Source organism: Alligator mississippiensis, chromosome 3 (assembly GCF_030867095.1).
Source record: "Alligator mississippiensis isolate rAllMis1 chromosome 3, rAllMis1, whole genome shotgun sequence".
Lineage (NCBI taxonomy): Eukaryota > Metazoa > Chordata > Crocodylia > Alligatoridae > Alligator > Alligator mississippiensis.
The window spans coordinates 205,766,573-205,791,701 of NC_081826.1; the positions used below are offsets into that span (position 1 = coordinate 205,766,573).

At 39.7% G+C, this 25,129-nt stretch overlaps 1 protein-coding gene across 10 annotated transcripts in view; it reads left to right on the forward strand.

Annotated features, from left to right (window-relative positions):
- The window catches only part of AOPEP (aminopeptidase O (putative)), a 313,993-nt gene that overhangs the window by 268,548 nt on the left and 20,316 nt on the right, over nucleotides 1-25,129 (forward strand). For 7 of the 10 annotated variants that reach the window (XM_019478015.2, XM_019478016.1, XM_059724835.1 and 4 more), the window contains one exon: nucleotides 12,865-12,981. The exons of 1 other annotated variant lie outside the window; for it this stretch is intronic. In XM_019478015.2, the coding sequence (XP_019333560.1) occupies nucleotides 12,865-12,981 (117 nt within the window). Of the gene's footprint in view, nucleotides 1-12,864; nucleotides 12,982-25,129 lie in introns of those variants that run through there. 2 more of the 10 variants (XR_009460997.1, XM_059724840.1) reach the window with 2 other exon arrangements.

The window sequence follows — 25,129 nt, forward strand, 5'->3', positions numbered from 1 at the left end:
ACATATACTTGAGTGTGAGGTGTATTTCTAATTAAAGAGGAAGGAAACAATTCTGGAAAAAGAAAATCTGTGATTTGGATAAGTAATCCTGATCAATAAACCCAAGTATTGCTTTAAAAATAAAATGCATGGATTCATTTCAGTGAGGAATTTTTTGTGTGCGAGAGAGGGATGTCCAAGGTTTTATTAAACACATTTTAAGACTGTAAAACTTTCAGTATGTGTTTTAAGGCCATACACTAATATATTGAATATAAAGAGTGCAAACTTTTTTGTTTTACCATGGTGCTGGGATATTGTAGGAGCCTGAGGATATCCCAGCACTGAAACTAAAATTAGTTTCTGATATTTTAAATTATGTCGCTTCCTGAGCATATTGCATCATCAGTTAATTTACCAGTTTAGTTTTAATCTATTGACTCCAAAATAAATTTCCTGCTATTTTACCTTTTCCCCTTTCTTCCTTGAGTCCTATTTTTTTTTTTTTAGGTTTTGATTACTTGCTGTTCTACTGTCACCTAAACTACCTATTAAGTTTGTGTTTCCAGAGATACTAGAAAAATATTTTAATTGTTTCACTGATAATACTTTAAAAACTGATTGTTCAGAGTGATTGCATTGACTTATGGAATTATACCTGTGTAAAATTGTAGTAGCGAGCAAAGAATCATGCCTATTACCAGAAGATAAAACTAATTATTAAAGGTACCTCTTTATGTGATGGAACTGCTTTGAAAACCCATAGTCAGTATTTATAATGGGCCAAGTCCCGCTCATCTCATAAACATGCAAGTACTCTTTATTGGCATTGCAGAGATTCTCATCTGAGTAATACCCACTGTGCAATTCATCTCCTATTACACTTTGTCCAGCTATAGCCTTTTTGAAAAACTCACTCACCATTTCAAATGTCTTATTACTTAATAATAATTAAAAAAGAATGGCTTTGGCACCCACAGACTAATCCCATATTCATCTGTTAGACTTTTTGTATTTAAGAATAGCCAAGTAAAATCACATTATGCTTATCTGTCTGTCTATCTGTCTAAAGTCAGTGCCTTGAAAATAGAGGTGCTGCCCACACAATGACCATGGCAACATGGCAAGAGCACTAAGCCCAATAAGAATGCTATATAATGTTCATCTGAATATCCTCAGCTTCGCTAGAAGGAATGACTTACAAAAATCTTTGTCCTCTTCAACAGATTTAAATAAAATCTGAGCCATTTCCCATATTGTTGAATAATAACTAAAAGTATTGAATATCCTGACTGTGCTCTTCTATTGTGCTCATCACTTTAGTATCCAAGTGCCTCTTACAAGTACACTAAGAAACATGACTAACATCTGTCATTATGCTGTGATTTGTCTCTCTCCCTGGGGAGAAGCATGCACAGAGTAGTGTCTTGTTTCAGTAGGGGTGAGCTTTTGATTTTTTTTTTTTCTTCCCTGGGGGGCTGTGTTGTTTTTAAGCATGTAGCTGTGTATTTACGTTTGGGAAGGCAAGATCAAAATAATTTACCGTACACTTGGACCAGCACCTGATGGTGACCATGATGGTCCTTAGATCCTGGGTGAATTAATTTCACAGTCTTGGACTGACTTCCTTCAGAGATCTCTCTCCTGCACAGATAAGTTTTACATCTTTAATAGAGAAATCTGTTGTGCCAAAAAAAAGTATAGTGGTTGGTTGTAGTTTTCGCACTATAGGTCATGTTTTAGATATCCTGGTCCCTGACTATGGAATGGCATGAAAATATGGATGAGGCTGGAATTTTATTTGAATTGTGTGGGAAGCAATTGGATAGATGGATGGCATTTCAGTACCCTGTGAAAGTCACTGAGGAGGTCAGAAATGCTGATTGGTACAAAATGCTGCAGCCCAGCCAGGTACTAAAAGCTTCTTGTCCTGGGATATTGCAGTGCTGTAGTCAAGCGAAGAACTGAAGGTGTACAGCACTGAGGTAGGGTCATCATCTGTCATAATGGGATGATGTCTTCTCATCAACTGGGGATGTTGGGAAGTGTTACTCATGGATGCTGCTACCTAAGAATTAAATGTCAGGAAGAAGTCCAAGAGTACTTCTAAGTCACAAACTGAATGGAGTTGTGGATGCATACCTTGAGCCTAAAGAGACTGTACCATGGCTACAAATTCTTCAAAATGTTCAAAATTCATCATCTCATTTGAAATGATCTCATTCAACCACTTGGCAGAATGGTGAAAGTGGTACTGTTATTTGTGATGTAGGATGGATAGAGCTATTAATAATGTCCCATTTTCCTAACTCTTGAGTCCAAGTCATCCAAATATAGTTGGGTGTATATTGGCTAATGTTCATGGTGTCACAGATCACACCCCTTTCAGTGGTAACTGCTCTGGGACACTCCAGGATGAAGCCTTATTTGGTCTCCCTCTCCTGAAGGATCCTCCTGAAGCCAGCCCCCGATGTGGCTTCACAAGGATCAAGCCTCTGACTTTGAGACATTGACTCTTCTCTGTCGCTGGCTTCCCCAGAGATGCATAGTACTCCCGCCTCAGAGAGCTGCTTCTTTTCAGTCAGCTCCTGGAAAGGAGGGCATTTTCTTCTTCAAGAAGAGGGGGATGACGAATAGAGTGCCTATGTCCCAAGCAGCACAGCAGATTGCTTAGCAACAGAAAGTCTTTACTGGGCCACTGCAGTTCTCTCTGTCTTTCCTGGGACTGCGCCTTTCTCTCTACCGTATCCTCCCTGGATCTAATCTTTCCCCGCAACGCTCAGCCTCTTTCTCTTCTCCCCAGCACAGCCAGCCATCCTGGCAACACAACTGTTAGAAAACTAGTAGTGAACACACTGACACAATTCAATACAATGAAACATATTGTTACTGGAAACCAATTAGGAAACAGTTTCCTGGCCATGCTGGTATGTAAAAAGGCCATCTGGGTGCCCTGCTTATGAAACTATATTCAGCAGGGCATGCTCAGGCTGAGCCCACCAAAGTATTCCTCACCAGAACTCCAGGCTAGAATTCAGCCCAGTTAGCTGAATTTGTTTCAACATGGTTATTCCCACAGTGGAAGGAAGGAAGGAAGGAAAGCTGCCCTTTAACAAACAAAGAATAGGCTGCTTTGGTAGAAGAGCTGCTTGGCATTTGCATTTGGTACACTTAAAACAGGAAGAACAAGAACCTGACTTCATTTCAGCAAGGAAATGATGTTTGTCTAGACCTGGAAGTCTAGTTGCAAGTGTTTGTATTTGTTATTAATATGGTAAAATGTAAGAGAGATGAGCACAGCCTAGTGGCTTCATGTAGAAGTTGAAAAGAACTGGAAAGGGAACTGACCCTTGTGGGACTCCATAAATGAGGAGTCTAGGGTGAAGCTGTAGTTTTCCTTCAGTGCCTGGAAACGTCTCTCCTCGGTTGGGTCAGCTATTCTAGGGCGTTGCCCCTGTCACCTGTCTCAGATTTAACAGCAGTATTTTACAGTCTGCGGCACCATATGCTGCCTACAGGTAAAGGAGGATGAGACTACGTCTGCTGTTGTTAGGAAGACATCATCCATCAGTGCCATTAAGATTGTTTCAGTTCTATGTCCCAGTCTCAGATTGTTACAGATCTAGAAATTAGCTTGACATGAGCTTGTAGTTGCCCTCTGTTTGTTTTCTGTATCAGTTTGCTCTGGAGTGAGATGTTTCACCTTTAGAGAGTAGCTAAAGTTGATGTATCCAACTGTGTTAGTTGCAGATTTGAAGGAATAGAAGATTCTGTCTTTGGAAGGATGATGTTTGAATTAAAAAGTCTTGGATTGTGGTTCTTCTAGGCTGTTGAGAATGTTTTGATGAGTGAGCTCTGGGAATTCATGTGGGCAGGTCTAGACACAAGAGATCCGTGCTGTTTTAGATTTCCCAAATGTGTGTCATTCTTTTGCACTAAGACGATAGCTCTTTACAGTATCTGATCTCTCTTCTTCTGCATGTTGCAGGCACTTGGAGCTGAAGAAGTAATTTAAACAAAGCTTCTTGGGAACAAGATTTGTCACCTTTTACTGGCGGTCAGTGCTTAACTCCTCAGATCATAAGCTTTTCTTTCCATGGGGTGGACTGCTGGTATCCTTTACCAGGCTTTGGAATTTGTTGGAATCCATTAAGTTTTCATGGTTCAATCAGGATTACTAGTCTTTCTCTCTAATCAGGATCACTGCTGTGTATATCTTTTTTTTCTTCCTCCTTTTTTTGTTGTCTGGGAGTTTGAAGGTTTCTGACCACCACCTTATTATAGAGGTGTTCAGTCCCAAACAGGCTGGCTTGTTATGTCCGTGATCTTGATGTTCAGGTTAAGAGTATGACCAGTTCTGTGGATTGGACCTGAGTAACCTCTGAAAGTTTTCAGGGAGATAAGCAAGTAGCTGAGTTCCACCATTTTTGCATTGGTGGCAAGTCCATGTTGGTGTCTGTTCTGAAATCTCTTGGTACAGGAAATCTAGACAAGAAATCATTGAGGTCTCTGTGAATTCTTTAGTCTGCGGTTGTTCGTAAATGTTGGGCATACCATCTGTTGCTTTTGGCTTTTGTTACCAGATGAATGAATTTGCCTGAAGTTACCTTTTTTGGATTTGTTTGTAGGTAGGAATATAAATGCACTGCCTGAGCCTGAAGTGGGTTGAGTAAGGTGGGAGGGATGTGTTGGTCTAGCACAGGACACTTGGTGTCATCCAACAAGGTTGTAGAGGTGCAAGGGGTATCAGATGCTTCATCACTGCTGAGGTTCTGGGCTGTTTGTCAACAGATTTTGCCTTTGGTCAGTGTTAACTTTAGTTTGTACTGCTTCTGCGCACTGTTTCTAGCCAGTACCTACATAAGTGGGCCCTGTGCAGTGTGTAGATGTTCAAAAGGGTTTCTTATGTCTGCTTTTTCTGTTTTCTTGGCCAGTTTTGAATATGATCAAGTGGACTATGCCATGGAATAGTCTGGGGGTGGGAAGAGTTGGGTGGTTCATTCACTATATATCATGGAAAAAACAAGTAGTCTGAAAGCCTTATGGAATTAGAACTCGATTGAATCCTGGCAATGGGTGTGGAACTGAAGGTGTGTGTGTGTGTGTGTGTGTGTGTGTGTGTGTGTGTGTGAGCATGTGAGATGCATAACTGAAAATACTACATGAAATACTTGAAAAAGAAGCGTTTAATTTATAGATGTTAAAGATTTAACTAGCTATATCTAAAAAAATGTTCAAGGGTAAAGATATAAAGAAACATTGGTTTCTGAGAATGAGGGCTGGGGGAAAATGCTGCATAACCTGACTGAACCTGTATCAGACACCACCTGGTTTCTGTTTTGCTGGCTAAGCACTTTGTTAGATCATATAGGTTTAATCATTTATGACATTTCAATGCACTTACATTAGATTGCAGATGTTGAATTTCTTATTAAGTGGATCTTCTCTCCATTAAGTAAATTATTGGAAGATATTTTGTACTGTGGTTTAAGAAAAACTGTTTCATCTTGGGAGCTGGTAGCAACTCTTGGTCCTTTAAAAAGCACTAATGGTCATGCCTAGCCAGAATAGCAAAAAAAATATAGTAGACTAGAGTCTTAAGAATGTGCTTATACTGTAAATTCCAACACAAAGCAGTGGAAAGCACTAATTATTTCCACAGTTCTTTTTTGTTTGTTTTTGTTCTGTTTTTAATATTGCTATTCACATATGTTTGCAATGCTTAAAAATAAGTGTATTTTTTTTATATGTTAATATCTAGCAATTGGAAAGGGCAGTGATAGAGGGGTAGGACCTTTCCCATATTCTGTCAAAATCTTAATTTTTAAGAACTTATTTTAAGAAAGTCTTTAAGAATGCATTCTTACTTTTAAGCCCATGAGTAATACCAAGTGCTTTGAGGGCCTAAGCCATTGAAGGGCAAACAGTGCTGTTCTTGGATGTGTGACTTGACTTATCAGCATGACCATTTAGAACCCTGTTTTTCAGAAGAGCAGAGCTCTCAGTCAGGCACTTCACTGATGTGGCCACATCTAGAAAGGTGCTCTGCACCCAGCAGTTCCTAGTGATTCAGTGTCCTCTCTTTTGAAAATGTGGCCCTCTGTGGATCATGGGTGTTTTAGTTTGGCTATTCATTTATTTATTTTAATACCACATGCATTTTTTTATCTAGAATAAGTTTCCTAGAGTTTCACTGTTAACAGTTGTATGTACAGGAGACAAATTTTAATTAAACAGAAAGAGAGAAAGAACAAGACAATCTTTCCAGCAGTCTTCATAAAATGTAACTTATAATGTAAAGTGTTTAGTAACTTTTCTGTTGACAGTTGCACTATATTAAACGTTTCAGTTTGAAAGGGAGCATGAAGTCTGAGAGAACTAGTTCTTCTGTTTGTGTTACACATGTACTTTTTGTACCATTCTTTTGATTGGCAGTCCTTCATCCAGCAATTTTTTCATATGGAAAATACAGACTGAATAAATAATATGTAATTTATTTTGGCAGACGATAACTTTAAAAGTAACAAATAATGTAGACGGTCTACTTTAAAAAAGATAAAAACCATTTCACTTTGTTGTTATAGAACTGAAAATAATTGGGAAAACCCTTGCAAATATACTTACATGAGATAAATGAGTCTCCATCCAACCTTTAAATGTTGTATTTTCCAGCAGTAATTCTACAAGGTCTTTTAGTTGACACAAATTGATGTTTCTAAATACATCATATATTGACTTTTTGAGTTTTTTATACTCATTGTATTCAAGGACCTTGACAATAATCTTCTGGATGTTAGTATTTTACAGAACTGTTTCTGTAGCAGCTGCATGTTGGTACAGTCCCCACTTATGCCAAAGATTTTGGAGACACCAGAATATCTTTTGATAAGCAAAAATTAGGATATTCTGGGAAGCAATTTGATTAAAATTACACACAATGGGTAATACAGTCGAGTCAGAGCTAGTTTATAACCATAGATACCAACGTTGATCATGTTTAAATCTAGATAAAAACATTAATGCTCTTTATATTCTTAATGTTACTTTTTGGAAATGAGGCAGACTACCCACCTGCATTTTAAAATGTCCTGAATTATAAAGCCAGCTCATTTTTCCCTTTGAGGAATTTAATAAACAAATTGATCTAAATAAAGCTAACCAGAACAAGTTGCTTCACTGTGCACTTCTTAAATTTTGTTAGTCTCCGGAATAGGCTGTTGTTATTTTGCGATTCACTTCAAAGCATTTTTTTGTCAGCTGCACATGACATATATGTTTCTGTATATTAATCCAACTGCAGACTAGTTCTCTAAGAGTTAGACCCCCCTTAAGTACAGCGTATCAAAATATACTAGTTAACAGCTGTTTGCGTGGAAAGTGCTGTTGAATTCATGTTATTTGATATGAGCATATTTTAGTTGCTGAAGGAAAAATACTGTTGTTTTTATTTAAATGAATTGAGACAAAGGGCGCAAATAAGGTTATTTAAAAACATAATTTGAATTGAACTGTGTCAAGATCTTTCTAAACATGTTTGTTAACTAAGTAGTGTTGACTTGAATTTGGAGACTTTTCTGGATATGGTGCAGAAAGGGGGTGGGGGTGGGATTTTGTTTTAAGAAAGTTTTTGTTTAATTGCAACCAGCAGAAAACAGACCTGAAGGCAAAATGTCCATGCAGAGAGTTTACGACACAAGATTCTTTTTCTCTTTGGGTTGCTTTGTCGGTTCAGAGTATGGGCTGAAAGATGGCCTGGCCCTATAAATCCTGTCTGTTGGACCGGTAGCAATGCTCTCTTATCTGTGTTTAATGAGGAAACTGTCTGAAGGGAACCATTCAGTATCAGAGCTGTGTTTGGCTGAGAGGTTGGTTTTTTTTTTCACCTTTTTTTCTTTCTCTTATGAGAAGGGTGGGAAGGAATTCTGTTTGACTTTGGGAGATCTAGTAAAAATGTAAGTGAAAAGGAATCTTACAATTTTTTTTTCTAGGATTACCTTCAAGTGAGGAAATACGTTTGGAATCTATTGTCTCTCTCAAACTCATAGCCTTTTCAACATGATTTGCAAAGGCCAAATTGCTTTAATTCTGTTTTCGGCCTTGTTTGTGTTGAATTTCAGCCAGCATTCTCCAGTGTACAGTAGTGACTTTTTTCCTTTCCCCCTTGTTTTCTCTCAGTATAAACAGTTCTTTGCTGTAGTAACATAGACAAATATAGCAGAGAACCCTTTTCTGGGAGAAGAGTCTCCCCATGCATTTCTTAACCATTTTTGGAAAGAATTGATCTATCTGTGCATGTGAGAGAGGCAGGCAGTAGCTGTAAATTGAAGTGACATCATATGTATTACTCCCATTGATCCGCTTTTAGACTACAGCCAGGATAAAAGGAAATGGCATCAGGGAGGAAGTATGCTCATTTAGGCACAGATCCCAGTGTGATAATGGAGTAATAATAGAAATCACGCCACTGTCAATTGGTTGCTGCATTAGTCTGAGGCGCATTTCCCCTCCAAGGAGGCTTTCAATGACTTCATTCAAGTGCAGACTGGAGCAAATGGGATATTCAGCATACCAGCTGTATTACTTTAGTGATTTGTGTCCCAGCTTAGGGGTGCAGTGCAAGCAGTGGTGCTGTAGATGCTCAAGTGTATATATCTATGTCACATTTCCTGGCTGTGAAAGGTCAGTAGCCAAATGTTTCAATGACATTTTTCTAGTATAAATGGTGAATGTGGCATTTATTGCATTATGCTAATGTAGGAATTGATAAATCATCTCCCTAGTGTGGGTGGTCTTTCGGGATGTGAGGCCAGTGACCTTTGTAGCTGTAATATGAGAGTTTTGAAGAGGCTAGATTTGTTTTCATTGTGCTTTTTTTTTTTTTTTTACAGGTTATGGGTGGGGTTCAGAAAATTAATATTTTTGTTCCAAGAAGCCTTATGGAAATTCTTTCTCGGAACTGCTTAAAGTTTTCAGAGATACTTGAATTGCAGCATAATTTTAAATACTTTGGATCATAGTTTCCTATGGATAGAATACAATATATGCATTTTCCCCTGTCTCTCAGTGTTTACTAAACATTGAATCTCAATATTTAGAATGTGTAAGCTACTTGTGACAATCTGCAGTTGTAGTTTATCTGGCAACAGTTTGTATTTTCCATTTGTTACATATTTTTTATTTTTCTGTTTTTCTTCAGATTCTTTTGAATAGAAAATCATCTTTGACTCTTTTCAAAGTTATGCTTTAAAGTTAAATATCTTAAGTAGTCCAAACTTGAAACCCCTGAACAAGGCAACAAATGAAAATATGCCAGCAATTATTTTTCTAAAAAGCAGAGTACAGTTTTTCAATCCCCTGGTAAATATAGCAGAAGCTATGCAACTTTAAAGTCAAGACAAATAAAATAAGGTACATGGTACTGAGAAAATAGCCTTCTAACTGGGATATTGTTTAATTGTTTGTAACATTACAAAAAGCTCTAGTGTGCTAGACCACAACATACTAATTCATTCCGTGTCTGTACTGTTGGCACGATAGGCAAAAAAAAAAAAAGAAGAAGAGGAAAATAACTTAATTTCTGTGGTGTAGACATAACTGGGGCTATAAAATGTACTTTGCAACATAAATGCATAATGTTGTAAACTGTCATGCCATATTGCCATTGTACAATTTTTGGTGGCAATTAGATTTGCACTGTAAATAAACTATCTTTATTCTGGCCATATTTTTTAAATCGTCTTTAATAATCACTATGAATCTGAGTATTTTGGCATCACATATATTTTATTTCTTGTCACAAAACTGCTGGTCCTTTTTTCAGACAGAAATACACATTGACGCTTTAAAGTTTGTCAGGCTGTACTGTGTTGTGCCTGCACGATACATTTCTTCTGACCACCATATATTTAAGATAAAGTAAGAGAATTACATTTCTCATGAATTTTAAATGTTTTTCTCATTGTTAAGAGGAATTTATTACTATTATTCTGTAACATTTCATATTTTTATAGCACCTAGAAGCTGGAACTCCATTAGACTAGGCACAGTACAGATACTTATTAAATGACAGACTGTATCCCGAGAACTTCCCATGTTGAAATGAAAGATAGGTAGAACAGGTGAATGAGAATGCGCAACCATATAGAGGATGGGCAGGGGAGTAGGCATGAACAGGGAAACAAAAAAAAAAAATAGGCTTGTGTGTAGTTGAATTAAAGCACAAATTAATGTTTCATGAAATTATAAAGACCTTTAAAAATAGTTTATTTTAAAAATAACATTCATATTGTTGCATCGGGAGGAATCGGAACAGAAAGAATATAAGTACCAAAATGGGATTTTTATAGTTGTCTGTTTAATAAGCTTTGTTGAGCTTTCCTCATTTTTCTGCAATCTACATCTTGTGTTAACCGGTCTCCTTTTGTTAAGGAAGGGGGAAAATGTTGAAGGAATATACATTACTTCCCAGCATTTTAGTTGAAGTGACTGAGAAAGGACAAAGTGTTATAACTGCGCCCACTAGTGCCACTTTAGTTATTGGTCTGTCAGCATTCCCTGTTAATGCCCTCACCCACTGTGCTCTGTTCAGTAGCTCATAGCTTGCCTTAAATCATGCTGTGAACCGGAACCTGGCATATAAGGTCTCATCCCAGGGACTTACAATATAAGGAGATTAGTTTCATGGTTTCAGATTTTTTTATAATTTTCTCTTCCCTCTCCCCCTCCCCATGTGTTGTTAGATCCGTAATTGTAGTCTCTGAAAATCTGAGCCTATCATTCAGCACAGTGACGCAGTGAGGTAAATTAAGGACATGATTACTGCCTCACCCTTGAATCTCTTTGCTTTTGTTGGCCTAAATAATATAAAGATTCCCGAATATTATTGTATTTTAAGCAGTCACTTTGTATGTGAATTCATATAACAGAAAGGTGAAGATTGTGTCAAAAAACCAACTACCCTGCAGTTTCTGAAAACAAAGGGTGGCTTTATTATCCCATGCCTAACAGTGAAAGCTTTCTAAACAAGAAGTTACCTTCAGTGAATGGTGTTCTGCAACATTTCAAATTTTATTAGCATTCAAGATGAATTCAGTTTCCAAGCAGAGCCATTTCCCAGAAGTCTTTCCTGTTTTCTTTCTGAAGCAGCTGTTCCTGGACTATGCAATAATATCCAAGTTGGTATTTTAGTGTTTTGTCCTGACATTGAAAAATTATTTTTTCCTTTTATTACTATTTTTAACAACTCAGTTTTCCTTACTGTTGACAGGTTTGGGTGTTACCTTGAAACTTTTTCAGTTAGAAAGAATGAGTAAGATGTGACTATTTTTCAAATCCTCAGAAAACAGCTTTGATGATAAAAGAATGTTTTGCAGAGCAGAACAAATTGTTAAAATGCTGGTGATTTATGTCCTTCCTTATTAGCATTTGATTTATGTGCTAAATGCCAAGTGATGTCATTTTGAGAGTGAAGATTGTCTCCTTGCTTGTTTAGTTATTAACTGCTAAAGGTTTACAGGTTGAGATTTGAGAAGAAAATCCTTGATCATTTCATGGTCTTGCTGCCAGACACTGCTTTTTGGTTTGTAAGGGGTGGTCATTAAAACAGAAGAAAACAGTTAGGAATTCTTCGATACTAGCCTCCCTTTAGAGTCGGGGCTGAATTAGAGGCAACTCTTTTTCATCTCAAACTAATTGTGAGGTGAGGACTTGAGTACTCCAAGCAACTGACCTTGGCTGCAGTATGTGTCTAGGAGAATAAAATGAAAGTGGTGGCCTTTGAGTGTACAATGGTACAGTTGCACCTGGTTAGCAAAATGAAAAAGTAGGGCCGTATGGTAGGCAGTGGTGCAGGAGAAGAATTTCTTACGCACAGAAAGGGGAAGTCTCAAAGGGGTCCAAAATCTGATTTTAAAATGAAATAGAAATGGAATTAGGATGGAGGATGCAGGGTTTGTAATAGTCTGTCTGCAGAACCTTAAAGCTGAATAATGTTGGGTTCCTATTTTACATGCAAGAGCTTCAGTTCAGTTGTGGATTTTTCCTATAATAGCAGGAAAGGGAAAAAAAATATTTGAGTGAATAAGGAACTCTCTGCTAGGACTTTCTGAACTCTGATTTCCAATATATATTTCCTGGCAGCTAGTGTATATGCTTTCTCTCTGAGCTTTCTGTGAATTATTTATTTGTTCATCCAGTAAGCCTATTAAATGAAGCACTTAAGCACTTACTACATGAGACTGCTTGCACTTTTTCTTCTCAGGCCATTTTTCAACTTGAAAAAGGTTAGGTTTTGCGCTCTAGTACACATGATATGTTCTAGGTCTGGAGGTCCCTGTTTCAATGTGGTAGACAACTACACTAGAAATGTGCCCTTACAATCTTTATTGTGTTGTTTGCCACTTATGTAGATTGTGTTTTTTGTACAGTACAGGAATACAGTGCCCATTAATTTATAAACCACTGTTGTAGTTAAACAGTCATATGTCTGGTGGACTCTTGAAATGATGCACTATAAATTATCCTCTTTTTCTACCCTCACAGAACCCCAGCAAAATGGAATTACTTCGCATATGTATTCCATAAAGATCTGAGCCTAATAAGTCACGATAATGTTTCAATAAGATAAACATGGTTTTCATCTGATCTAAATATAGGAATGGAAAGCCACAGAAAATGAGTCTTAATTAGGTCTTAGAATGGAGTCTTTCAGAATACAAACACTATAAACGCTGAGGTTTTTCAGAAATCAAATAGAAGGTCTTCCCACATTTCAAACACATACTAGAATTACACAGGTTATTGTAGCCTTGTCCTCTTTGATCTGTTTCAATTTAATTGCTCAGTAAGCATGGTTTTATTCTTATAAGGCATTTATTTTGCTTTTAGCTTCTCCCAGACCAGCTGGTCTTGCTTCTGGAGTCTTTGTTGGAGGAGAAAACGTTATGTCCCCGAACTCTTCAGTGCTTAGAGAAGACGTATCGCCTCCAGGAGCAGGATGCAGAGGTAATTCATTAGCAGTCCCACTGAGATACTAAACTGAGATATGGTTCTATTGGCTAGGAATGCTGGCACACCATTAGGACCTTGTGCTCAATTTACTGTTAGAGAAGTTTAAACTTGCATGTATTTAACAATGAAGAGGCACAGGTAAATTATACTTCACTCTGTATGCCTCAGCATGAATGTGTGTGTTACATTAGAGTATGCTGTGTATTCTTCAATAGGAGTGCATACCATAGTTAGGCTATATAAGATTATTAGCATGTTACATAATTTCCAGTATGTCTATGTGTGCGTACAGCACGCACCTTTAGAGTGTACACGCACACAAAATAAATTGCTTGGGGCATAATAAATATTGTATATTGAAACTGCTATGGTTTTGCTGTACCTTCAGAATGAGGTCACTTTTTTTTATCTGATTTAGTCTAAAATTCTTCTTCATGGTCAGCCTACATTGTTTGCTTTCAGTTAGAACTGAGGCCTCACTCTTGAAATAAATTTGTGATGTTATGAAAGAGTAAAAAATTATTTTGTGGGTTATGAGTTTTTAGGAGGAACCAGTGGTAACCAACTGCATCCAGTTAACAAGCATAGGGGAAATATTTTATTTATATGGTATCCATAAATGAGGTTGGTACATTGCATACAAAAATGACAGTAGGCTCCCTGTCCCACATGGCTTCTTAAGTTGGGACCAGTCCTGCTAATACTACCGGACATAAGTACTGTGTGTAATCCCATGGGCTTCTCAAGCAGAGAGAGTTGAGACGCTTTAGGGAAGTGCATGTTGTATAGAAGCTGGTATGATATTTCTAAATTAGAATTGGTTAGTTATTGAGGAGACTATATCCATACCAACATAATGAAGGAGCACTACAAAGCTTAGCATGATATTTAGCTCCTAGGTTATTAAAACCTACTGTGAACAACATAGAAATTCACTGTGCATGGCTTATGTTATAATTGGACTTTTATGCCAGTAATTAAAAATGAAGCAGAAATTTAAAATCTTTCTCATTACTGTTGCACTGAAATGGCTAGGGTGGTCACTGTAGTACATTTTAGATAAATCCCAATGGCAATTTAAAAACTCCAGTGTGTTGAAGTCTAGCCTTTTCCTCTCTGACCCCCCCACCCCCACCAAAAAACCCCCAAAAAACAACCCACACTTTGCTGGGCAACACTTCAACTGTTGCTATTTATTTCAGCTCTTTATTTTTTTGTTGATGTGAGTTTCCAAATGCCAGACTTATTTTTAATTAGTATTCAAACTGATGTTCCTATTTATAGGAATTGGGATATATTTTAATCACCTCTGAATACCAATGAAATGTCAGGAGTTCTGTAATGGGAAGAGGAATAAGTAGGGAGCTGGGATCAAAGCAGCGGCTCTGTTGCGGCTGTTCCATGCCAGTGAATTGTGAGGTCTAGGCCCTGGGCTTAAGGTTGGGGATTCCGCCCCCCCCCCCCCCCCCCCTTGGTTCCTTTAAATATACAGACTTTTATTTTGGGGGTTGGGGCTTTTTTTTCTCTTTTGAATTTTTCTTAACTATATACCAGTGACCTTTAAATATTTTTTCTCTGAGAAGTAAAATTATGACCTCAACAAAAGGAGCATAATCAGTTTCATCTTACAAGGTGAAGCCAAGGTCTTAACAGACCTTTAAGAAGCATGACTAAGATAACATTACCAGTAGGCTTTTACTGGTCATGGGATCAGACACCTACATTCCTTTAAAGGGAATGTTAGTTTGCCCACTGTTGCATACATGAGGAAGGGGCCTTTCATGTCTCAAACTACAGTAAGTGCAGGGCAAAATTTTTCTTATGGTGACACAGGGGCAGAGAATTAGAAGACTCTGATCCAAGGTTTTACCTGAGCTGGTAGTATCTAACTTTGATTAACTGGGACTTTAATTAGTTATAGTTAGTGCTACAGTTATGGGATCTCAAAGTTTTGAGCAGAATATTATGTGCTTTCAAAAGAAAACCATTATCACAGCTTTTTATTCAGGATCTTCTGTATTTGATTTTCTGTCTAGTAGCCAATAGACCAGTAACACAAACTTTTTAATTATTAAAAAGGAATTATTTATATTTATATACATCCTGGTGCTAGACAGTAGCCACAATCAGACTAGCAGGGTGCAGTACCGGAGCAACCTAAGATATGTATATTTTTAAGTAAGCTGTGGCACATGGTCCTGTTAGCAAAAACTGTCCATTGAACATCCAGTGCACCTTTGGGAGCTTTTCTGTCTGACATTTGTGAGTAGTTAAAGGACCTATCACTTGGCGGAATATACAGACTATTCACTTACCCGCTAATCCCTTGTGTATCCACAGTGGTGCTCCAGATTTTGTAGTGCTAATCAGGGGAACACAAAAAGCATTTAAATGATTTAACTTCAGTCAGTTGTAGATCTAGGGACAGGTTGGGAGAGAGTAGGGAAGAGCAGCATTTCATCACTGTGGGCATGAAATAAGATGCATTTTGTGTGTGTCCCTCCCACTCTCCCTGTCTTTCTCTCTTTTTTTAAAGACTTTAATTTCCTTTATAAAGGCCTTCATACTCCAGCACAGCAACATTGATACAACATTGAAACCAGTCATGGGACCAGAAAGGGAGCAAATTATGTAAGATCAGCCCGGAGGAAAATGGGGTGCATTGTCCCTGAGCTATTTTGTACCTTGCCTACAATTACATTACAGACTTCTCTCTCACTGGGCATGTAAATCTTTCTTGAATTTCGGAAATATTGCAAGAAAACAGCTTATTCCTTCCTAAGTCGTTGTTCAGCATTTCACCATATGTTAGTACAGTATGGACCATTCCTTCAAGGATCCTGACACTTTTGTATATATTTCTGAAGCACTGGCCTTTCTCTTTGCGGTTTAACACACTTTCTGTTCCACTGCAGTTTTTCTTCTAGCCATTTGGGCACTGCACTGAGTAGGTATGTTCCTGTTAAGTATGCTTTGTTGTGAAATAGGTGTTTCCCAGATGCAACGTTTTTCATGCCTCGCTTCCATCCGGCATGTTCGTGTTGAAACTTATTATTTAGAAGAAACGTTGTTTCAAAAAAACCAAGGGGGCAGAACCAGTCCTTTGGGGAAGATTATCTGCCTTGCTTTGTACCCTTTGTTTTGCCCAGGCACCTCAAAAGAAGTGCCACCTGCAGGACCAAAGTGGAGGGCATCCCCTAGGTGACACAAAAATCAAAGAGTTCACTCCTATACTGTCTGCCTTGAAGTATCTTGTGTGTGGGAAGGGACAGTGGTGGTAGTTCAATTTACTTGCATGGTCTTTACTTTAATAGTACTTAATACTTTGAGTGTTAAGTATTTGATACTTTAATAGCTCCAGGGGGGACTGTAGCTGGTTGGCAGATGCTTGAACAACACTGAGGCTGCTCCAACTTGTGCTGGGCAGTATTCGAGAAGGTATCTCTCTGATTGTTCTAAGCATCTTCACTTTCTCCCCTCACACGTTTTGCCTAATTAACTAGGTGGAAGAAAAAGGCCCATTGGCCTTTGCCAAGTACTCCTTTAGACGGCAGAACCAGTGGAGCACCTGCTGGGCTCTCCCTTGTATTCTCCACAGCCTAGGGGGCAATGGAGCAACCACACCTAGTCTCCCTCCCCTGCCAGGCCACAGGAGCCCAGTGGGAAGGGACTGCCAAACAGCTGCAACATAGAGAAAATAGTCCTGGCTCACACTAAACTACTGCACAGCTGTGAGGCAGGTAGTGGGAGGTGTTTGGGGAAGTCATCCCCTGCCTTCTGCTTGTAGCAACGGGGCTGATTTAAACACCTCATTTGAAAAACCACAAGCCAAGAAACATTGTTTTTGATTCATAATCAAATACACATTTTCTTTTTACCACAAGTTGCTGGTGAATGCCACAGTTTAGAGCCTTCAAGGCCACAGGCTATACGGTGCTGGTCTAATCAGATATCACACTGGCCTGCTCATAGCCTTGAACAGCAAGGTAGGCTCTAGGGTGTCTCTCAACTCTGTAAATAGTTCCAGTATAACCTTCCTGTTTTTTTGTTGAATGCGTTTATGGAAAACAATGATTGTATTGTCCGCTTACAGCAGGGACTTTTGGAAAAAGCATGGTGTTTGTTTCCTAGTTATTAAATACATTAACATGAAATGTTTGAAATGAACATGTAAAATGCATCACTGAACAGCAGTTCAGAAAGTTGTGGAGCTTTCTCTATTCAAAGCCTTTTCATCACCTTTTCATGCTCTCCACTGTGTGTCCCTTTTTTCAGTCAAGCATGTGGTAGCCAGTTGCATGGGATAATAATTCAGTTACCTCCTCCCTTTCCTCTCTCTCCTTGCTCTGTCACTTCCTGCTACATGACAGGTCCTTTATCAGATTCCCATGATGCAGCACTATCTCCCTGACTTCATGATTGTGGGTGTCGAGAGAAATGAAGCCCTCATAGGGAAGCCTGTCCCAGAATGGGAAAACTGGGACATAATATATGACACAAAGCAAATACAACTCCCAAGAGGCAATGCAACAGCGAAGTCCAAACTAAAATATTTTGTTTTTTGCCCAGAGTGAACGTTTTCTTCTTAAAGACAAATTCAATTGTATATAGAGAAAAGCCCAAGTTTTTCTAATTTTGTAAGGTTTAGGTTGGTTATTTTAGTTTTTAAAGGTTTTAGGGTGGTTTCCTCAGAAGCTTAAGGCCAGACACTCCTTAATTGCATTCACAGTGCTTGTGGTTGCATGCCCTATTTTTGTGCACGAGTGGATATCTTTTCACGTACCATAGGCATAGTTGAACAGGCCTAGACTGTTGAAACGGCTCTGAGGGTCAGGCTTGTTCTTAGAGAACATTATGTATCAGCTGTTATATTTAAAATTTTGGATGGGTCTCCAGATCAGCTTGAAAGGAAAGGGGAGAAAAACAAACCTATATTTGTTGTGTAGAAGCTGGGAATTTCCAAGTGTCCAAGGTCAGTTAATATTTTTTTAAACCCTAATAACCTTGACAGTGTCTCTCTTGATAGGTTTGTGTAGGCTGAACACATTAGGGCATTGCCCTTTGAGAAAATTTAGTCTTAATAGTTTGGTTTGAAGAATTTGAATCTATTAGTTACAAACCTGTTACAACATTAGAGAAAGCTTACAACTCTGTCTCAAAAGCATTGCTAATCAGCAACATGCAACCCTGTTGTTATTTTCAATTATTATTTCTCTTCATTCTAGATGGGGTGGGGAGCAGTTTATAAAGTAATGTAGGCAGGCTGTAGTACCTGCGAGTGAACTACAGAATAATAACAAAGGTGTTGGAACAGAGAGAACTGCCTACAAAACTACTGAGGTGGCCACTAAAGTGCATAAATGGGTATGTTTAATCTGCTCCAGTTCTGTTTGATTTCGAAGGACATTGGGTAATTATATTGTACTTCCTATTGGATGATGAAAGATTTGGTGATGCAAAATGTGAAATTTGGATAAATCTGACAGATTTATGCTGTTTCTCCACTAGTTTCACAGGAGAATTACTCTTCCTTTCCTTCTAGCCTACAAAAAAACACTTCTGTAACACGCCTTGCCTGCCTAGCATATGGAAAGTTGCTTTGTTAGTTTTTCTTGTCTCAGCAAATTGGCTGAAATGCTCTTCATTTTCATAATGCTTCCCCTGTATTTCAGGATCATTAGGTGGTAGATTTGGGGTGGGGAGAGAGGAAGGTAGGGGCTATAACTGTTTTTGCAGAAAATGTAAGTGAAATGAGTTAACATCATAATATCCTAAGTCATGTGGGTGGCATAAAGCCATTCTTACACAACTACTTTATTGTATGTGGGGTCTGCCTATGAAACCAAAGCTATAAAGTAGTGGCATCCTATTTCACTGACAGAGATCCAGTCATGCTAATATAAACCATACAAGGTGGTTGACATCCTAAAAATAGTGAAAATTGTGTTTAGAACAAAATAACTTCAATCCATTGATCTTTCCTAAACCATGAAATACTGGCAGACATAAGAGTACAGATGAACTACAATGCGGCATCTGTCTCTCTGCTTCCCTCCCAGTGGTCACTGCATTAACTTAAGCACATTCTTTTGCTGCATTATCCAGATGTCCTGCAAGTTGTCATTGAACATTGTTAGAAAGCAGTCTTATGGAACAAGGCTCTGTACAGTATATTGTAAAATTGGATGGAAAATGGGAATTGGTCAGGAAAGGTCAAACCATGTTACCAGACTAACAGAAGAGGCAATTAGTGTGCTTTCTTTTCAGAAGAGTCACCCAGCTAATACTCTTTCTTAGAGTACACTTAGGGCCTTGGGGAAATGGTTCAGCAGCTTTTTATACCTTTTGATACTATATAAAATGTGCAGGTTTCTCTTAGCTGGGTGCAGATATCTACACACAGCTTTCCTAAATACCTGAAGTCTCAATTCTTAACTACACACAGCTTTCCTATGCACCTGAAGTCTTAGTTCTTAGCTTTTTTAACTGGGACATGGTCATATTGTATTGCAGAGGAAAATACAGGAGTGTTTCATACTGTCATTGCAAATGACTAGTGAAATAGCTATACAATACTTGCCCTCAGCCTGAATCCATAGATAGGAGGTCCACATATTGAACTGAGGCAGAAGAATGGGATATACAGCTTGTGCCCGTAAGCTTAGCATTTTTCTGTCCCTTCCCTCCTCCCCACCCTGCAAAAACAGAATTACTGGGCAAAATAAAATCCCATTTCTCCTTGTATATCAGCTAGACCAAAATTCATGTTCTTAAACATACTGGGCCACTTCCAACCAAAGCAGTAGAGTTAACAGAGAGATGAACTCTGCCGTTTTACAAAAATTAAAGTGTGTGGTGTGTGTAATGTTTATGTATTTGATTTTTAATTTAATTTTTTAATTTAATTTAGAGAGATATTTCAGTCTTTGGCAGACTTTCAAAATTGTTATGATAATTTATCACTCTTTTATCTTTTTCCTTCCATGGTTGTGGTCACAAAGAAAACAACAAAAGAGATTTTACTTTCCCTTAGCTAGCAGATGGTCATACATAAGTGTACATGGCAGCTTTATCTAGTTAAGTACTTACGTATTTTTATAAGGGTAATGTTCTCTAGTTGCAATTTTGTTTTCTATATAATCCATAGGCATTTCTACCTTATAGTAATTCACATAGTGACGCAGCTTAGAAAAGAGCACGTGGAACTGTTAAATTGCTGGTGATTATTTTTTTTGTCTTTGGAATAAACCATGTTTTGAGTTTTTAGACCAGCTACTTGTAAACTGTTATTCCCACTAAATGGCTGAAAATGAGAGGAGAATTTCATAGAGCTGAAATCTTTCTAATATTATAAGTCTGAGATCTTCAGCTTTTGTTCCCTAAGGAGCATCAGAACTTTCATCAACTCCCCTCCTTCATCCCCCTCCAAAAATACCCCTCTCTCTTGTGATACAAGCCAGCACACAAGCAGTTTCAGGCGAAATTTGATGAGACTGGTGGGCACAATAAAGCTTAAAATACATCCCACCTTACTGCTCTAAACTTCTTCCTTTGATATTATCACTTGTGCTTTCCCTACATATAGTGCAAACACTCCAGAGCTAGGACTGTGCTTTCTGTAGCTAATAATTGGTCAAAGCTACTCATTTGCAGTAGTAACATCTTATACCTCTTACTGTGCCCTAGAAGACAATCTGGGAGAGTAGCTGCCCTGCACTTCCCTAAAAGGAGGCCCAAGAATGACTATTAGGCAAAAAAGATTTTGGAGAAAGATGAAGGAAAAAGCTTCCAATAGTAACAGTGAAAATTGTCCCTTTGGGTTGACCCTGGCACTCAAATCTGCCATAGCAGAGTTGATGCATTGGGGTTTAATATGTAAGTTTGCCTAACTAGATGCAAGTAACTGTTTTTTGGGGTTTGTTTTGTTGCTACATGAAGAGCACGGGGGCTTTTCCAGCCACTTGAGAAGTACACAAAATCTCACAATCAGCATTAACTCTCCTAGGGACATGTTCTGAGCGCAAGATTTATTGGGCACTCGAAATAGCATCGCATCAGTCAGCGGTCCTGGCATCCTAATAGTGCCAGGAGCCAACTGCAGTGTTTGTTTGTTCCAAGTGATCTCATGTGCTCCTGGGTGGCATTAGCGAAAATTTCCAGCCTTCTCATTGGTGCATTACCCAGTGTCATCCACTTATCAGCCACAACTTTGGGGTTATCGCTTAAACTGGTTTCAGCTCTTCATTTGCTCCTTATCTGGTAACCTAACAACACAGACTTGGGAAGTGGATTGAGAGTGCCAAATATGGAATTGTTTTTCTCCTTTCTATTTATTCAAAGAAGCAAGGACAGGGGTTGAAAACTACTCCCACTTTTCTAGAATGTGCCTTAAGGGAAGGAGAGTGGGTTGATGGGGGGGTCCTCTGAGATTGTGATTAATTCTGAGGCATTTTAAATTGGGTACTGTTCCTATATTTGAATGTGTATTCAGCTCCCTGGGGTAGGAAAGGCAAACTACTGCCGTAATACAAACTGCCTGGCCTTGTCATAAAATCTAAAAGGTTGCACTATTTGTATATATGCAATAACACTTGCATAGCAGCCAGGAGGGTGTAGAGGAGGCAGTGTTTGAACACACAAACAAAAACCGCAGCAATTAGGATCTGTGTTTCCTGTTATAGTTTGAAACTGTGGCTATCTTTACCTTCTTGGAACATCATCTTAGTGTAGTAATTTAAACACCAGGCCCTCTTTAACAACATTACTTGGGAGAAATAACTTACAATGCTGCTTTGGAGTGGCTTGGTTTCTGCTCATTTCTCTGTAAAAGTTAGCTATAGATTTTGCTCATCTGTGGACAGTGCCACAGAGCCAGAAATCTGACTCCCTACAGACATTGGTACTTGGTAGAGCAAGGAATGTGTGCATTCAGAATTGCTGATCATAGTTAGTTCAGACATAATTACCTTCACCACAATTAAATCAACCTCAACTCGAATTCCATTGCTAACTAACTTTGTAATACAGAGAGGCAGTTAGCCATGCTAGTCAGAAGGCAAGAGAGGGTGGCACCTTAGAAACTAACTTGTTCAGAGACTCATAAATTTTCATAGGCAACAGCCTACTTCATTGCCTACAAAAACTTGCGTCTCTCTGAATGAGTTTTGTTTTATATAGGCACAGCTTTCTCCCCACCAGAATTTTACTATCGTTTTTTTTCTCCCTATCATTTTTACTCCTTTTGGGGTTGCAATGCAGTTGCTGTCCAGAGAGTAGTGTTGCTTCTCCTTGACTTAAAATATTTTGGAAATATCAAAAGTAATAATGTTTGTAAAAGAAGCAGAACAGAAAACTGGGTAAGAGCGAGTCTAGTATTCACACTTCAATACAACTACTGTGTTTATAATATAAAGCATATTTCCCCTAAGGTTTTGTCTGTATGTCAGGGGGCAGGAGGATGGTGGCATATGAGAGGTATGAAATTGACTGGCTTAGATTCTGAAGTCCTCTGTCCCCAAGACGCAGTTGCAGAAAGTGGGAGAGCAAGCTTCTCTGGACACACGTATTCCTGGTTCCCCTGATTGCTTTAGTCAGAGGAACCAGACCTAGCTTATTGCGGCCTGTGTGGTCCGTTCAGTCTTGTTAGGCTCGTTAAACTGGCTGTATTGTGGACAGAGGCCCTTTTCTTGTGACAGTGACCCTTACTCTGGCATCTGTGGAGAGAAGCCTATGTAAAACTCCATATGTAAATAAAAATAGGATACAAGAGAAATTATCAGGTAGACAACAGATGGGAGATGCAGTAAAAACCTGAGAGTGGAAGAACAAGATAATTCAAGAGGGTTGTTATCACCTATGAAGTATAAAGCAGGAGACGACAATGTTTTTGGGCAGAGTGCCAAAAACCTGCAACCTCGACTTGCAGGATGTTGGTGTGCCAGGGTTGGATGGCAGGGGAACCACAAGGGGACCGATCCTTGCTGTGGCAGCACAGCCAAATTCCCTTCCCCTACCATCTGCCTCAGGGTGTGCATGTACCTGTCACCAGCAGTGATCCAGGCCAGTGCTCTGTGGACCGCAGTGCAGCCACTTGCAGCCTCCTGGCTGCCTGCCGCAGCCTGCCAGGGCTCTAGACAGGACTCTGCTGCCCACCACAGTGCCTGGGGTGCTCACACCAAGCAGCAGAGGTCTACAAGCAGCTCCTCCTGGGCCTGTGGAGCCCTGGCCTGGCTCTTTGCCAGCGGCAGGGCACGGCTTGAGGCAGACAGTGGGAAAGGGTCTGGGCCTGCAATGCCACAACAAGGATTGGGCCTCTCGTGGCTCCCCTTCCATCCCCCCTGAGGTGCATGTGCCAAGCAGAATGCCTTTGTGTGCCACACTCTGGCACATGTGCTAGAGGTTGCTTACCCCTTGCGTAGAGATAAGCAGGTATCAGGTTGATTTATAATGGGCCATAATTCACTGTGTTAAGTACCTTATTCTTAGTGTCCAGCAGGTTAATTATTTTTTGTTCCCAGTCTGGCTTTAGCTCTGCTATGTCTACATCTCTCCCAGAGACCCAAGGAAGGGTACTGTGATGCCACAAAACTTGTCTAGGTCTATCCCAGCTGTGCAGTTGGTCCAGTAAAAGGTAGCGCCCATGAAAATTCATGCCTCTCCTGTACTAATTGGATTTCAGCCAAACTTATAGATTTGAAAGGTTAGCAAACCTCTAGGATTCAGAAACTTGTGAAAACTGCTTCTGTTCCCAAAAGGGGTTCAGAGGACGTAGTGGCCCAGGCAGTTGGATACAGTGAAGGGTACGATCTATAAATTATTACAACAGAAGAAAACTTGTGACCTCCTGGTAAATATATTACTCCCTGAAAAGTACCTTTAGGATTACAGTCAGAAGGATAGGCTGTGTGTATAATTGCATGTTATAGGAATCTATTTGGTTATAGGAAACCAAAATGATGTTTTGGAAAGCTGTGCATGGTACTCACCTTTTTGAGAAGACTGTCTCTGTTCTAGATATTAATTTCCAGCTAGCTTGCAAACTTCCAAAGCTCCTGCATGGTCTTTTCCTGGATTTGCAATCTGTATAGCTGTCATAGTGATTCATAGATGCAACACTTAATTTTTAATATAACTGGTGCTTGTTCTGTTAATTAAGGCACCAGGGAAGCATTGCCTTATAGGCTCACAGTAGCTTACACCAGGGGTTAGAAACCCACCAAGAACGCCAAAAAATGGTATTGTCACTAGGGGTGTACCAATAAAGATTTTCTTGGCCAATATCAATAGCTGATTATTAACCAACCGTATTGGCTGATGCCGATCAGATAACCAATATTTAGTAATAATACAAGGCATTTTAAACTACTGACATAAGTAAACCTTTTTCTTTTAGGCACGTTCCACCAGCCTCTTGCATAACGGTGTCCCCACACTTAAAAATGGTGGTGGGGGTGTTTGAACTAAAGCTCATTGAACAAGCTTTAGTTCAAGCACCTCCACCAGCATTTTTAAGCATGGGGATGCTGATACATGAGACACCGCAGCACTTTAATTAGAGTGGCTGTTGGAGCTGCTCTAATTAGGGCACTGGCCCCTCCACCTCTAGAGCACATATAAAAGTCCCCGTGTCGGTTGCAGCACGCAGGGCTGCTCTAGCAGTGCCTGCACATGGCTATGCAGAGCCCTTTAGCCCCTGCTTTTGCACATGATGCCCTTGAACCCCACCCCGAGGGTAGCTGCCTGAGCCTGCCCAGCAGGACTGACAAGAAGGTGTGAGCCTTCCTGGCTATCCAGGGCTGAGTGGTCTTTGGGCCAAGCTCCCTGCTCTCCTCCCTCTGCCCAGGGCTGGGCCATGGGACCATATTAGGCTTGAAGAAACCAGGCCATTCCTCCCCTACAGCCGGTCCCCAGGTCCTGGGAGCTGGAATTCAGCAGGGAGAAGGGCCCCTTCCCCCCTGGTACTGCCGCTGCCAGGGGCAGGGCAAACTCCTGTGCTCTACAAGGGAGGCTGAATGGACCCAGCCCTGGGAAGGGCAGGACCCAGATGGGCTGAGGGGTTCAGGGAGGGCCCTGCTGCATACAGTGAGGGGGGCATGGCTGCCTTGGCCTCTGCCAGGCTCTGTCCCTGGGGCACAGACCCGCA